At 38.7% G+C, this 16,902-nt stretch overlaps 1 protein-coding gene across 2 annotated transcripts in view; it reads right to left on the bottom strand.

Annotated features, from left to right (window-relative positions):
- Nucleotides 1-16,902, bottom strand: part of TBL1X (transducin beta like 1 X-linked) — a 193,346-nt gene that overhangs the window by 41,266 nt on the left and 135,178 nt on the right. For both annotated transcript variants that reach the window (XM_059839727.1, XM_059839728.1), the window contains one exon: nt 12,612-12,719. In XM_059839727.1, coding sequence (XP_059695710.1) covers nt 12,612-12,669 — 58 coding nt within the window. In that variant the 5' untranslated portion in view covers nt 12,670-12,719. The remainder of the gene's footprint in view (nt 1-12,611; nt 12,720-16,902) is intronic.

Genomic DNA, 16,902 nt, shown 5'->3' with positions numbered 1-16,902 from the left:
CTGAAGGCTACATAGTTTTAATTGTTTACAATTTGCCGGGCTCACATCAGAAATGCCTGTCAAACGTAGGTGTAGAAAAGGCAACTGGGGAGCCACACAGCCCAGGGAATGACTTTTCTTCTCCAGTGATGTGTCTCATCTCTTCTAGGAGCAAAGCATTATGCCTCCTTTTAGACTCACACCTGGGGTGATGCTGAGTATTCCCCATGCTGGCTCATTTGGCACTCAGAGCTCCAGCAAAAATTGACATCTACAAAGCATTCCTTTAATTTCCCCATCTCTTTAGCACCACAAAAAGCTTGTCTTTGTAAAACTGCAACCTTCAATTGTAGCAGCTACAGTACCTGCTGCTGTATTTGCACAGGTAAGGGGAATGACAAAGGGGGGTCTGTGGAAACAAAGACCTGTGAACTGTTTCAGTCCTTACTGGTTACTGGGGAGTTACTTTGGGGATGCCCTGATGAGCAACAGAGAAGTGATGTGTTGAATACAGTTTTCTGTTTGTGAACTAACTGGACTTCGTTTTTTCTGGTTAACCTAAATAGTTTGTTGTACAAATAATTTTTAAAACCCAGATGTTTTTCAGTTATTTGCAACTTAGTTCAATTACTCACATTATAAGATCCTTCACTGAAACATTTGCTACTGTACAATGAAACACAGAATAGAGAATTATGAAAATCAAATTGCCTTTTTCAAACACTTTGGGCATCTTGATGATGAACAGCCTCTATCCCCACATTGTAACAACACACGAAACAAGCTACTCCTACAAATCTTTGTATAACTAATGTATATACAAATCTTTGTATAACTAATAGTGACATTTCATATGGAGATCTGTGTCATTTCCTTCAATAAATTTTCCTATTTCTTTAACTCAAGCAGTCCAGACTGAGGTTTGCATATACAGAGATCTTAACTTCAATTTCTGGAAATCACTAAATTAGTGATGTTATTACTTTAGAAGAAAGAGAGAAGAAAAACAAAGGAAAAGGAATAAACTATCTGACAATCCCTTTTTTTTCTCCAACAATTTAACCATCTCCACATGGAAATAACCAGCACTTCTTGCTTAATTGATTTCTCTGCCATTGTGTTATCTTTCTTTTTTGAAATTTCCAATATAAGCTCCTCCAATCCTCACCTCTGAAGTAACACAATGTTCCCCTTCAAAGCATTTGGCAGGTAGAGGAGACAAAAATGAGCAATGCTTTAGAAATTACTAAAACTACTGGTTCAGCAGAATCAACCTGAAGCTGTTATAATGGGATCCACCAGCAAGCTCAAGTTTTCTGGCTGCAGAAGAGCCTGTTTTCCTTGACGTGAGTCTTGAACCTGGCACTACTGCTGAGACTTTTACCAAAGTACAATTCATACAACAACAGAAGGCCTGTATAGCTATACAGGCTGAAGGGCAAAAAAAAAAAAAGTTTGTGAGGGGCAAAGGAAAGTCATCTTTACGACCATAAATGGGTATATGGGCAAAACTCCCAGGAGATTCAGACACATCAAGTTGAAATATTCCACTGCATCATGAGTCAAAAGAAAATCACGCGCAGGAGGAGCAGACGTCCACACGCAGGCCCATCAGCTGCTCCACCGTGTTACCAAACCCAAGGAACTCCAAAGCTGTCTGCACAACTACTTGCCAAAGAAACCAGATGCAAGCAGTGGAAAAACATTCATCCCAAGTTTGACGTCTGGGTCCTGGGAGTGCCATGGAAGCAGGAAGGCAAGAAGGGCAGAGTGGTGCAATGTGGTGCTTTGAAATAAATTAGAGCCCCATCACAGCAGCTAAAAAAAGTCCAACAAACTGCCAGTGAAATATGACCACACACAAAATAATTTTCTCCAAAAACTAATGATGTACAAACAACACAGTCGATGTTAAATGAAGACTTTTGTAGGTCTAGATTCATCAGTGTAGAGAAGCAAGGCACATGTATCACTAAGGGCAGATTTGAATGCAATTTCTGTATGCAAATCCAGGAGCAAACCACTTACATCAGAACAAGTGTATTTTCTTAATTCAGGGCCTAACCATGCCAATCTAGTTCCTGAGGCAAGTGATACAATTTCTTTCCATTGCCTGAGAGAATAGAGTGATGCTCTTCACTGTACTTGACTTCAGCTGCCATTTAGCCCAGTATTTTGTCTTCTATATGATGCACTGAGTGAGAACTGAGAATGCAACATGGACCCCTATAGTTGCTTACCCTTAGATTTTTTGTCTAAACTGAACTATGTATCTATCCATAGAAATATGGTCATAAACTCCCAGTGTGCATATATGTGAAGGCTTTACAAAAAGGGCAACTGGTTTCTTTGAAATATGTTTGGTCACAGTAAGTGTCTGGTGCCTTAAGCCAGCGGTAAGATTCTACTAACAATTACCAAAAATAACGGTGGACAAGAATCCTAAGCCAGATCTTATTTGTTATTCACAGCAGACCGAGATTCTTCTCTTAGCTGAGGTTTTTGTTTCTCAGTAATACATCCCAGAGTATCTCTCTGTTTTTGGCAGTGTCTGCTTATTTTGAAGACTTACCTTTACAATTACATAAAGGGCTTAACAAGGACACACATTAGCAATTTAAAATAGAGAACTGCAATTGAAATATATTTTTAGAAGAATCAGCTGAACAATAGGGCTTGCACATTTGTTTCAAGATTAGTATTGCTAAATGATTAAAATTATTTCCAGAACCCTGGGAAATGTGTTCGGTATTACAAGATCTTTCAGTCACTGGGAAATATAAAGAAAGGATTCCTAGCTGTAGGTAAAATTGCAGTATGTCTAATTACCCAAAGTTTTACAGTCCTGATATTCACTAATATTAAACGTTACGCCCTTTTTTCTTGGATATTGGACCTGTTCACCTTCTGCCAAGAATTCAGAGTAAATGTCTGCTACCCAAAATCATTTTATTAAGTGCCAAATAATGTTTTTGGCAGGTACTTTTTTTTCTTTTTCATGCGGGAAAGTATGTTGGAAAAGATTAATACAACTTGGAAATGATCTTTTGATGAGTGGTACTTGGCACTCACTGTTTAAGCCTTTCTGAGGGCTGCAAATTAACAAAGAGAGAAATACAATACAGACAGAAAACAGAGCACAAGCAATGGAGAGAGGAACTTATAAAAAGCTCTTGAAAACAAGGTCTGAAGTAATCCTGTTTCACTCACTCTGTGTAAATGAGAGTGAAAACTGCAAGTATCAGTACAGATCTAGCAATTTACTGCAACTATGGGCAAAGTTTGAAACAGCTTATGAAGGCCACAAGGACGAAAATAATCTTTAACTTCTGAATTCATGGGATGCTGTTATCTTTTAGCCCTGTCTGTGCAATCAAACATCCAAAGAAAGAGACACGGATAAATTTAGGGAACACATTTATAGAACAGACCTCCAGAGCTGTATATCCTTAAGCTAAGCTCTTCTCTCTGTTCTAACATACACCTCTGAGTGGTAGCAAGTAGGACACCAGAGCTGACCCTCAGGAGACACTCGGGAACCTGACACCAGGAAGGGTTTTGTGGATGGTGACTACAAACAGAGCCCTAACACAGGATGGGTGTGAGGAGGGGTGGTCTGTTAGTGCCACGGCTGTGCAGGCAGAACATTCTCAGCACAGGGTCATTAGCAAAACTTGCAAAGCTCCACTGGGCCTGGAGACTCAAACTGAAAAGCAGTAAAGTGAGAAATACGTAGGACTGCACTGGTTTTGCCAGCAAAGTCATCTTGACCTTTAGACATCTGTCTTCTACCCCACATGCTATTTTCTCAATACCCTAAAAATACTGTGTTTTTGCAGGCTTCAAAAAACAGGACATGAAGTGATCAGAACCAAAATTTGTGCCATGGAATAAATTTGTCAATGTGTAATTGTTTATGTTTGTGTAACTTAAAAATCACTGTGTTTGCTCAGTGTCCGAGATCCAACCCTGCATGGCAACTTTCAGGCCAAAGAAAAATTGAAAAGGCCAAGTTTAGAAAACTGTGAAGAGACCTAGAAGGAAATATGAGGTAAGTAGGCTTTTGCAAATGGCAAACCCCCAAAATACAGTGTATTTCTTTCCTTCACATGAAGTTAAAAATTCTGCACCGATTATGAAACGGGGTAAATAGAAAGAAATTTTCAAACAGACCTCTTGAACTGCACCACAAAACATGTGAAAATATTGCTTGTACATTTGTGTATAAAGAGATATCTGGTAACAAAAGTCACAAGTCTGTGCATATAAAACCATAAAAATGGGTCTCATAAAGCCTAGTAAATTATTTTGAAATTTTACCAGAACAAAGTCAGATAAACCCAACAACCTACTTACCTCTAAAAATATTTTTTCCTCACCATCACAGAATCTGGATTTTGTAAAGCTAAGCATCAAATACTGCTAGTACATACTCATTGCTCTATGAAAAAAGTGTCCAATTTGGTTTTGACTTGCAGAGGTGCTCAGCTTCACCCTTTCCAAGATCTTTCTTAAACAAAAATGCTTTGGGAACGGCAGCCCAACAAAACTTGTTGCCTTCTAATGTTGACCCTGATTTTCTTAAAATGTATTTATTGTTTACAAAGAGAATAAATCTTTACTAGCCGAGAAGAAACTGCATAATCATACAGCTCTTATTTTAGAAATGGATTTGTCTTTTCAGCATAATTCATTCTCAAACAATGAAGTATAATTTCAAATTCAGAGTCAGGTTCACTGTTTCTGGAACCATACAGTAACTACCTTCCTAGTTTAAAAGAAATACAGAAAAATAGAACAGATATTAAAAAAAAAGGAGTTGTGGTTTATTAGAATCCCTTATATACCCTTTTGATAGTAATATACTATTTTACTACAAAAATATTATGCTGGAGGCATTATATATATATAAATATAAAATTATATTAAATATGTGTTGTTACAGATGGTTTCATGTCATATAAGAACATTCATTCTGAGGTGACTTTTATGAAATTTAAAGCAAACCATTTTTTGGGTCAAATTTCTTAATTGTTCTTATCCAACAGTCACTTTAACATGTATTGTACTTCTAGAATAACACTGTGGCCTTATTTATCTAAAATAATTCATGAAAACTCTTGTGACTTTTGGTTCTATGGTTCTTGGCTGGTTCTATAGCCAACTTTCAATAAATCAGAGATCTGGATCAAAACCTGAAGTTATTTTATTTTAATTGAGTAGGCTGGCCCTAAAAAGGATAATATAAATAGGACTGCATGCCCACAAATCAGGTCTGTGCTAAACCATGAGAATTAAAAGTAGTGTTTGTTTTGCTCTGAAGTCTCACTATTCTACAGCTGAAAAGCTGAAGAATCCCTGCCTTCAGTTTTAACACCAGTTCCTGAAAAACACAGTTAGTATCTCATTCACCCTGCTTTTAGCGATATATGTTCACCCATAAATTCATAAACAGCATTCTGAAATTATTGAAAAAGAATGTCAAATATTTTCCCAGCACCGATGTAATACTTTTTACTCAGAGGATTTCAGCACATTTTAGGACTATAAACATTCAACATCTGTTGAGGTACTCTTCATAGTTTGCTTTCAAACAGGAAAATAGAGGGACAGAAACTTTAGGGTGAGGTATAAACACTCAGTTTTCATGTATGCCCTTGAAAAATGTATCACTTTATTTATTCAGTAACGCCTGGTCAGCCCCAGTTACAGGGGCACAGAAGTAGCTGTGCAAAGGGAGGTCAGAAGTGTCCTTACTCTGTGAGCTACAGTCACCCTGTGCTGCAGGCAGGACACACCAGGCCCAAGAGACTGTGCTAACACACATGTCAACACAAACAATGCAGCCACAGATTGCTACTGAATCAACACTAAAATGTGTGGTTTATCTTTGCCTGGCAGGCTGTCATTTCAAGGATGCATTTTTCCCTCAATAAACAGAAGGGAAAGCTCCCATCATTGCTGCCTTTAGAGCACGGCTGCCTACAGAGCCTTGGGACCACGGCAGTGACTGCCCTGCAAACCCTTCTCTATAGGCTGTTTAAAGGATCTTTGAGGCTCTCCAGTGCTGAGCAGGAGGCTGGGCTACTTGAACATGAGCCAGCAATGTGCCCTTGCAGCACAGAAAGCCAGGAGCATGCTAAGCTGTACCACAAGAAGCATTGCCAGAAGGTCACTGGAGGGGATGCTCACCCTCTGCTCAGCGCTGGTGAGACAGGGCTGGAGCGCTGTGTCCACGTCTGGGCTCCCCAGCAGAGAGAGACAGGGATGCACTGGAGAGAACCCACTGAAATACAAGCCATAACCATGGAGATAATCAATGGACTGGTGCATCTGCCATACAAGGAGAGGCTGAGAGAGCTGGGACTGCTCAGCCTGGAGAAGAGATGGCTCACAGATGGCTTATCCCCTGTGCAAAAATACCTGAGGGAGGTGCAAAGAGGATGGAAGCTTTTTCCAGTGGTGCCCTGCGATAGAAGGCAATCACCACAAAATGAAACATGTGACATTCTCCTGAAACACAACAAATAATTTTTTACTGTGGGGGTGATAAAAGCATTGGAACTGGCTGTCCAGTGAAGTTGTGGACTCTCAGTCCTTAGGAGATATTCAAAACCCAACTGGACACAGCCCTGGGCAACCTGCTGTAGTAACCCTGCTCTGAGCAGAGGAGATGGATTAGATGATCTCCAATGGCCCCTGCCAACCTGAACTATTCTCTGATTCTACCATCTCCTGAGATACTATTCAGACTGAGTGCCAAATTGCAAAAAAACATAAAAAGCGGCAAAAGAAAAATCATTATCCAGTGACTCTGCCACCAGTGCACACTATTGCTTTTACTGCCACACTGGACAATTGCCTTTATTGACCAAGTGATTCATCCTTCTGAGTTATTCTTCAAGGTTTAAATTTTAATAATTTAAGAAAAAAACATGCACTGTGTATTCCTCTTCTACCTCTCAGCAGTCTTCCTACACAAAGGAAGCAGTTAGCTTTGAAGCAAATTTAGCTGACCTATATATGCCAATCTTTTATGCTTTGCTTAATCTGAATTATTTTCAACACGCACGTCTCTCGTCTGTGACTCAGGGACTCTGTGCCATACACAGCTGTTCAAAAAACACTCTAAACATACCTCATGCAGGCAAAGCATGGACTTCAGAGAAAAATGACACAGGCTTATGTAAGTAAAGACTGTTGCATCAGGCACCAATTCAAAAGAACAGAATACTGATCTTCAGTCATCCCCTACTGCCTGAGAACCTACACAAGCAAACGGTGATATTTACATTTTCTGTAAAATTTCTAGGTTGAAAAAGAGAACTAATCAATTAAAAAATGTAGTTTTCCTTCAAATTTTGTTGCTTCCTTTTCAAAAAATTGCAGATGTCATTGGGAAAAAACGTAATTTAGTACTGTTCCAACTATTAGTATTTAGTTTCATCACAAGGATAAAATCCCAGAAACATCATAATATCCACATTTTGGATTCTCTCATAATTTCCAGAGACAAAATGACAGCAAAATGCCTTGGATGTGGTTAACAGGAAAGGCCCATATTTGTACATGGCTAACTACAAAAGGTTTTGTGATTCACGGAAACCCTTTCCTCTGTGCCCTTGAATCGATGCTTAAAACCTGAGAGAAAATATTTTTCTCAAGGAAAACAAGGAAAGTCTGTTAACTATGAACCAGGCAGACCAATGTGCTGCTAAAATCCTGAATTTACAGAAGGGGAAAACCTTTTTTATTAGCTGTCTTCATTTTTATGGTTGGGAAGAAAACGAATGAAAATTCCAAAGTAAAATGGTAAATTGTCCCAAGTCAGCATCTAAAAATGTAATTGACATATTTTTTAGGAAAAGCATCTAGCTACTGTTTTTATTGTCTTAGGTGTGCTACAGATTGCACATGGTGCAGATTATACACTGGGGAGCAGTTATCAAGGATGTGTCATAAAACATGGAAAAATTCAAATCAAAAAGTAAAAATCTGAGTGAAAATGGAAGCTTACACAATCTTAACTCTAACCAGTCGTTGCAAGACATTTGTCACAGTAAGTGTTCTACTAGAGAACAGTGTAAGCCACAGGCAACTGGGGACCTGATTTTCAGACAAGAATTCCAGACTGCAGCATGCATATAAATGCTAGAAAAGGAACACTGCTAAATGATCAATGCATCAAAAATACTCAGTTTGAAAAAGCTTTAATAACTGAATTGACATGTTGGGCTGGGTAGGGAAGGTGATTTATTGTAGCATTTGGACAGACAGGATTTGCACTTACAACAGATGGCAACACATTTTAGATGAAAAAGTATGTGAGACATTTGATTTCCCTTTGGTTTTGCCATCCTCCCTCAACTCTTAGAAATTTCCTTGGGATCCTTATCACTCCTCGTTGCATTGTACTGCTCTGACTTTCATACCAAAAGACAAATAATTATCTGTTTCTCTTTTGGAAAAAAAGGGAACAGGAAAACTCTACATTATGAATTGTGTACTAGCAAAGCATGCTTCTCAGGTGTTTAAAGAGGTGCAAAGTTAATACAGCTAATATTATTATAGTAACATTATGTTAGTCTTAATATTATCTACTATTAATTGAAATTAACATAATTCGGATGCCAAAACCGTGGCTACTTTGAAATAGCTTGTTTCACTTTCATCAATGGACCTGCTTTGTTGATCTGACTGCATCCATCACAGGAGTATTTAGTGTGCTCCTATCTCCACACTGGTTGTACACTCTGAGATAGATGTACCTAACTGGGGCCAACATTTCAGTTATAGGTAGACTTTGTATCAAGACACCTACAAATAAACTCAACCTGACTTTAAGAAGCTTGACTCCTGAGATCAACAATGGCTGAAAGGCCTCAGCACTTTTAAGAATGACCCCTTTAAACTGTGCACCAAAAAAATTTGTAATAAAAAAGGAGAAAACCAGACATTGCAATACTTGACTCTGGATAGGAATAGATAACCTTGAACTGAAAATAAACACTTGTTCTCTTTGTATCTCAAGAAAGGGGCATTCGTGGTCTTACTGGATGTGGCTAACACCTAGTCACCTTCATGGTGAATTTCCTATGGCACTAAGCCACGGAGCATAAATGGAAATTATGATAGACTGCTTTGATTTTCTGGGCAGAGATAAGCACTGAGACAGTCACCTGTGAGAAGAGGCAACTATTTACTTACTTATTTTAATACAGCTAAACATTTAGAGCCTTAACTTGTCCCCATCCTGTCTTGTAAGGCAGAGATTCGACTGCACTGCCCCTGGAGCAGGCATCCTCTCCAGCCTGCTCCTCCAGCAGCAGGCAACTCAAAGCAGTCTCCCTGGCTGTACTTTCTTCTGTTAAACCCCATTATCAGTCAGTATAACTCACCAAATGCCACAATTTACTATTTCATTCCATCTGCAGATGTACTTGGTAATCATTTTATATTTCCTTCCAGGTAATCAATAGAGCTGATAAACAGCATTATGCCAAGAAGAGATTCCTGTGAGTTCCCACTAGAAGTAACCCTTGAGATGAATACTCCCCAGCTATAATCACTTTTCAAGATGTTTCTGTTATCCCATTTTTAATCCATTTGGTAACTCTGGATTACACTGATTTTACTCACTGTTATTTCATTTTGGTTTTAACCACTGTGTCAACAAGACTAAATAAATGTCATAAAGTAATCCAAGTGAATTAATGTCAGCACAGCTATCTCTGTCAATTTCATTTCTGATCTTGGAAAAAAGCAGCATCAAGTATGTTTGACAAGATCTATTATCCATAAAAACTTCCTGGCTGGCATTTGGCATGATGTCATCTCTTCAGATTTGCTGGAGATATTTAGTCTCAGCATTCCAATGATAGTCCTTGACCTATAGTTACCTGGGCCATCTATTTAACCTTTAAAAATTCTGGCACAACATTTGCTTTTTCCAGTTCACTGAAACTCTCCTCAGTATGCCAAGATTTGTTAAAAAGCAACAATAATGGTTTAGACAGTTCAACTCTATTAATACTCTCCTGTGCAAGGTTTCTGATCTGACAGAAAATGAAGGAGGAAATATATAGTTACTGAATTTCACTTCTAGCTTCAAGTTTACATGAGCTGAACTCCTACTAGAATCACCTGCCAGCATTTTCATAATGAACTGTAGAGCCCCCTTCAGCATCTTTGCTACAATGCTTCAAAAGATCTCAATTGTTTCTGTACCTCGCAGATGCAAAATACATGAAATATTATAGGGACATTTTGCCTTCTTTTCTTTGCTCCTTTGTTATTTCTCTCTTCCTGCCATCATTTGCCTAGATTTTATTGAAAAGCCTGAAGCTTTACATGATCAGATTTTTTTCAGATACCTGAAAAAAAAAGAAGTGAACTCTCGTGCGGCCTTGTAAGCAACATTCATGGTTGTGTCTGATAAAATTTTTAGGAGCTTTGGGTTCAGCTAATGTTAACAAATAATCAGTGTAATAAGGAGTTTTGGCAAACTCCTTAAACTGTAGGGGTTTGAACTCAGACTGCACTTAAACACTAGCCCTTTAAATCTGGCCTGCATTATTTCTGAAGCTGTTGTGTCTTATGGCATTTATAGTAGCGGGTGGAAAGCCAAAATGCTGAATAACAGTTTCTGTCTTATTGCCTTACTTCATCTGAAAATACAGATATAAAAACCTTCTGGAAAAAACGATGACAGCAGTAAAAAAGGTTCAAACCTAATGTAAGAAGCTTTTTTAACAGATTCATCACTGGTTACAGTTCTAGTTTGCTGAATGGAATTCCTAACAAACTGCCAGGTGTATCTACTATGTCCATATCTAGCATCTAGATTTCAATATGCTCAGTTTGAAGCATATTGGACTATTTCTTCAAATATTTAACCCCATTTTCCACTCTCTTATGTGTATAAAATACAACAGAACAGTGGAAATACGATGTTTTTGTGTATGTCTTCAGTATATGTGGATCAAATAACAAAAATTTTTGACCTTCTAGATAAGAATGTAAGAGCAGTACAACTTGCCATTAACATATAAATTTGCATGTTAAGTTCCGTGTAAAATGGCAAAAAGGACTGCTTGCTTGTGGGAGATGTTACCTAGAGTGATTTTTTTCCTGATGTTTGGCTGATCCCACCATTCTTAATTGACTTTGTAAAGCCTCCTGAATCACTACACAACACTAACTCACCTCCTGATGTATCAAGAAGGATAAAAAAGGTTAGGTTTTTTCCACATCAGGAAAAGCTACTGCATTAATACACTGTTATGTAGAATTTCTTACAACCCCAACATAACAATGTAAAGTAACTCCAGGATTCTTTATCTTTGATTACATCCATTGGTGCATTGCTAGAGTGTCTAAGTGCTCTCTCCAGTGCAGTACACAATGGCTTCTTTTTAAAAGTAAACTTTGTCTGGATGAAATTTTAGTTTTGTTACTTCCTCTTTTTCTTTCTTTCATCTGTTTGCACACCAGATCTAGAGAACTTTTTATAAGCTCCATTATTAGAGAGTGTGAGACAACAGCTAACACAGGCAACTACGGACTCAGAGAACTGCTTCAAAAAAACTAAACCATAAAGAAGTACAATAAACCTTCTTCATTTAAGTGGAGATTCTTTGCATAGGGATTCAGTTTCCTGGGATTGAAATAGTCTTGCAAGTGGAAGAAAATAATGCATCTAATGAATACCAGTTATAGTGACCAAGGGAAGCAGGCTAAGGCAGTACCTTCTACCTGCTGGGATTCTGGTTCTCTGTACAAGACATCTCTTGGGTCTTGAGGGCTTATTCTAAAACTGGCTTCAAATCATCTGACAGGATGGCATCTATTTTCCACAGATTTGTTTGCTTCAGCATATGAAACATGAAATATTTTTAGTCAATTCTACTTTTACCAACACAAAGCAGAGGGTCAGTACCAAGTAAAATGTTGGTGATGCTGGTTACAAATCCTTTCTCAGCTCTCCTATCATCTCTACAGTAACAGAACATTTTCCATTACCTAAGAGACTTTCTACTTCTTGCAGTCAAAGAGGGGAAGGAAGACTACATATATAAAATAAACCCAAAATATAAGTTTCAATTTTGTTTTTAAGATTTTGAAGCTCTGTGGTATTCTCCAATATGAAAACAGCCAGAGGTGGAAGTGGTATGGAGAGCCATGATGACACTTGTGCAGCTCAGTTTACATACATAATTACCCTAAGAATGGTCTAAAACATCAGAAACTTGCACCCAAATTTCTCTTTAGAGCCAACATAAATCCAATGTAAACAATTTCAAGTATCTAAGAAAAAAAAAGATATAAGATACATGTGCATTTTGCTTGTGCTGCCAAAAATTACTTTGGCTGGCATGATATCACTACCAAAGCATTTGTTAACATAAAGTTATTTACTTCTTGTTTTGCCAAACTGCAGTATTTTGTACCTCTGCATGTTTGCACTTTGTGTTCTAGACTATGATTTCAAAGAAACGAGGGTTTGTGCAAGAAACATTTAGTCTATTAGTCTGAAACACTCAAGGCAACATCCCTAGAGCAATATCATGCAAAAAGGCAATTTCCCCATTTCATTTACGACCAGAAGTTATGAAGAAAGACCAAGAATTTACCCGATTCCTGGAGATAGCGATACACCAAGAAATTCACTTCGTCACTGGTTATGCTCATCTTAGCCCAACCTCAATATGATGAGGTTTACGAGAAGTGTGATCCACGCTCTGTTCAAAGGGAGAGAAAAGAACAGGTTTTGTTTTATCTTAATTTACTCTGAAATGTGTTATCAAAACAGAGGTGGGAACTGTTAAGGTATTTAAAGACGCCATACAGTTAGAGCTGTAATGTCGCAATGTGAGGCATCCATTAAATACTGTGAATCAACTATTCAGGCTGTACTGCACCTTTTAGTACAATTCAGGAGAAGTATTTAACATACATGAGGGAGCCAGAGGGAGCATTTTAAATATTGGATGACTTTTCTAATGTCAACTCCTTTACTTGTGTGGCTTTGCTACAGGTCTTTTGGAGACTCCTCTTTACTGTGTGAGCGTTTTCAGAACTGCTGGCAATTACAGTCATGTATAACACACCAAATTAGAATATTTTTACAGCTCTGAATTTGTAATCCAGCTTTTTGTCCAGTTGTTCATCCACTGAAGACAGATTCCTTCCTTACAAAACCGTGTTATGCAATGAATGGGGCCGGAGGGGAAGAGAAAGAGAGAGAACACCACATACCTTGAGCCAACAAGGAAGACAAATATCTTTGCATTATATAAAGCTGTAATATTATAATGTCTCTGTCCATTTATGTTGAGCAAGAATTAAACTCCAATTTTTCATTTAAGTAATTGCAACCTTTAGGATGACGGTTTTACATTACTATTTTGAGCATATACTCTGGTAATAAAAACACTGTGTTTAGATGATAAATTTGTTTTGAACGTTTTCCATTAAATCTTGATGATTCATTCCTGTTTGGGAATCTGACTTAAGTAGTTTGGTTTTGAAAGACCTAAGTACTCCTCAGACATAAACTCTGCAGCTGTGTCAGCCACGCCATACCTGTGAGTGAGTGATCACATACAGCTTTGGCATGGAGGCGCACGCGGGGCTCTCACCGCGCGCTACAAACCAAGACCGTAGGCGTGTGCCCCGTGTTTTGGTCTCCCATTTGTCTCTTCTTGGCAAGTGGAAAGGTTGTCTTTGTTCATGGAAAACCTCTTCAGTAATTCCTGCTGCCTAAAGAGGCACCTGCTACTGCAGGCGATGGTGATCGACGCCACCGCTTCCCCCACTGCTGGTTTAAACCAGCAGGTCACTCATGACTGTAACAGATGTCTTTGCATATTTATGTAAATGGAGGTCTTTGGAACCCTGGTAAGCCTCTTATTAGCCTGGGCTGTATTTCATCAATAGCTTGGATGCTGGTTTTTCTTATGAAACCATTGCTTGCTAATTTGGCAGACATCTTCCTCAAATACTTGAGTCTTAATTGTCACAGTTTACATTTCATGGAGAACAAGAAGAAACGAAGTACTGAAAATCATTCAGTCTCTGTAAGGAAAATTTCATCTCCTTTGGAAAGGATGAATGCTTTCTGCTAAGATTCTGGCTGAGGACAGCATCAGCTGTATCCAACATCCATTCCTGTCATACATGCCACGTATTGCCCTGGGAAGCTACTCAGCCTCTTTTCTCCTCAATCCCTCATCTGTAAAATGGGCTCAAACTCCTCTGCCACATGATTAGGAGACTGAAAGCATGGGTAGCGGTTAGGACTGAAGTAACCAAAGCTAGCAACTTCATGCAGTGAAAGCACCACGTCCAGTATAACTTTATACACACTTCTTCCAGATAAACACACTTGGACCTGAATAATTAATAACCTCCTGTGCCCTTTTTGCATAATCATTGCTGTACAGTGCAGAACGGGACAGACATTCACAGCAACAGTTAAGGCCATTTTCATCTCCGAGTGCTTAAAATAACATCTGTATCGTTGCTATGGCCATGACAGTAATAAATCAAGATAATTTGATCACTGTGGGTTGGAAAAAACCCCCCCACTTTTAAAAGCATTTTAAAAATAGCTGCTTCAGAGTTTGGTGGTAGGAAAGTTGGTAAAGATGAAACCGCTCACAAAAATTCAGTTTCAGCAATGACGTACTCTGTGGTAAGATGAACTTTATTAAAAAAAATAAAAATCAAAATCTTCAAATGCCATTTCTGGGCGCATCCTGACAATTTTAGATATTAACATGGTATTTCCCACATACAGAGGGTTGCTTTGGGAAAGAGGAGGCAAAAGAAAGGAAGAATGCTGGGTTTTGATTGTTTTTCTAAAGATGACTTTTCTTAAATTAATTAAAATCAGAGAAAATCAGTGTGATTGCAAAATACTCTCCCAGCTCCAGAAAAAAGCCCCTACAGCAGCTACCTTTGTATCAGAATCCCAAGTACACCCAGTAATAGTTGAATTTACAATGCATTTTCTCAGAAGTCAGTCAACAGGAATTACTTTGACACATGTGTCAGATCATATTTTTATAAACACATTGTTACCATGCCACAAATAACCAGATGATCTCCACTCATATATTTAAGGTTTCTTTTCTCCCACAGATGTCAAGATACACAACTGTAAAGCTTTTACCCGTCCAAAGTAAGACACAGATACTTCCTTTTACGCAGAGAAATCTATTAATTAGAAATCTGGCCACACTCAATTTCATTAATGCTCTTTTTGATTCCCTTCTTCTCTGCAAATAAACAGTACAAATAAAAGCAGCTAAAAAAGACATGGTGGGGAGGAGAGGAACATCCTTATGTTTTGTGTATCTCCAAGACTGACTCATAAGGAACAAACAACTAGCCCCTCCCTCAATATATTTTTTACATATAGAAATATAAACTTCTGTAGCAAATCACAGAAACTTTCAGTCACCACTGTGATTGATTGATTTCTGCTAACTGATGGCCTCCTTTTGTTACTGACTACTGGTATTACCTAGATTAATAGTTTTTTAAAAGAAATGAAGTGTAGTTTACAAACAATACTAATGTGCCTTTGGAGACATTTCACATTTAAACCAGCAATAACATCTTAATTCTTCAAAATGTCAAGAGGATTAACAAAAAGCATTCAAACGTGTTCTAACTTTTTTTACTTGAAACACTTTTTCCTGCAGTCAATCACACACAATGGAAAGTTCTATTTACTTCAACCTCTAAAAATTTGGCTTGTGATCCTGTAGATATTTAAGAATGCCCAAAAAGGTGACCTGAGCCAATTAAGACTTCCCAAAGTATAATGGATGCAAAACATACAAACCCCATCAGTGGATGGATGGGTTGTCAAGATCATTCAAAATTAAATGCAACACTTATTTTAAATAAACAACTCTTAGTTTTATCAGATGTGTTTGCAGAAATGCTTCCCATACAGGGTTTAAAATCTGGGATATTACCTCAAATACCACCACTGTGCTTCTAGGGCTGCTTGTCTTTTGCTGAACCAAATGGTTCACCTGGCGCTGAGCTGGCTCCAGTGGAGCTGGAACTGCAGCACGCCTCCCTGTGCTCAGGCCAGCCTGCTTCCCAGAGAAACCACAGCACCTGATCTGGCTCTGTGCACCCACATACCACTGCTCCCAAATTAAACCTTCCTGGAGCACTGGGAATCCTGCTAATGAGCCATGCAAGAGGCCCTGGAGAAGGCAGCCTCACGTATAGCCATGGTTCAGCACAGTGATAGCCAGGTCAGCTAAGAAGGGTTTATTCACATCCCATCATCCCCTCACTCAAAAGGATTGCTCTTCCTTTGCCAGGCATATTTTAGCACTGCTGCCATAAATAAGGGAGATCTGGCTGAAGAATCAAGGGAAAATCATCTTTTCAGTTTTGAAATAGCATCTGAAGACTCAACTTCTCCGCCTCTTTTTCAAGTGATGGTCACTGGGTGACCATGTCCTGCCCTCCAGGCCAACCCTGGGGCAGGGGACAGCCAAGGTTATTCTGGGAAATGAGTTTACATTTGCTACTTGAACCAGCATGCCATCCATAGAGACTGGAAATTACCAATAAATCTTCCCCTCAGGAAGGCAGAAACAGGTCAGACATTTAGGGAAAACACCTAAACTAACACCTAAACCTGAATCTTAAATAGGAACCTGGGTGCTTCCCATTTGTGCATCCAGCCCTGCTAACAGAAATTTATCAGATGGGTGGTCTGGCTCTCATCTTACACCTCCAAAATTCTACAAGCTCCAGTCTGCTTTAACTGAATGGTAAGCAATTGTCAGCTTCTTGAGGGAGATTTTTTTTTTGTGTCATTGTGGTAAAATAAACACTATACCCTTCTTCCCCCATGCTCTCCTCACCTCCAAACCCCAGCTGAAACAC

The sequence above is a fragment of the Haemorhous mexicanus genome, chromosome 2 (genome assembly GCF_027477595.1).
Source record: "Haemorhous mexicanus isolate bHaeMex1 chromosome 2, bHaeMex1.pri, whole genome shotgun sequence".
Lineage (NCBI taxonomy): Eukaryota > Metazoa > Chordata > Aves > Passeriformes > Fringillidae > Haemorhous > Haemorhous mexicanus.
The sequence above is the reverse complement of the archived record's forward strand: the minus strand, read 5'-3'. Positions and strand labels throughout refer to the sequence as shown.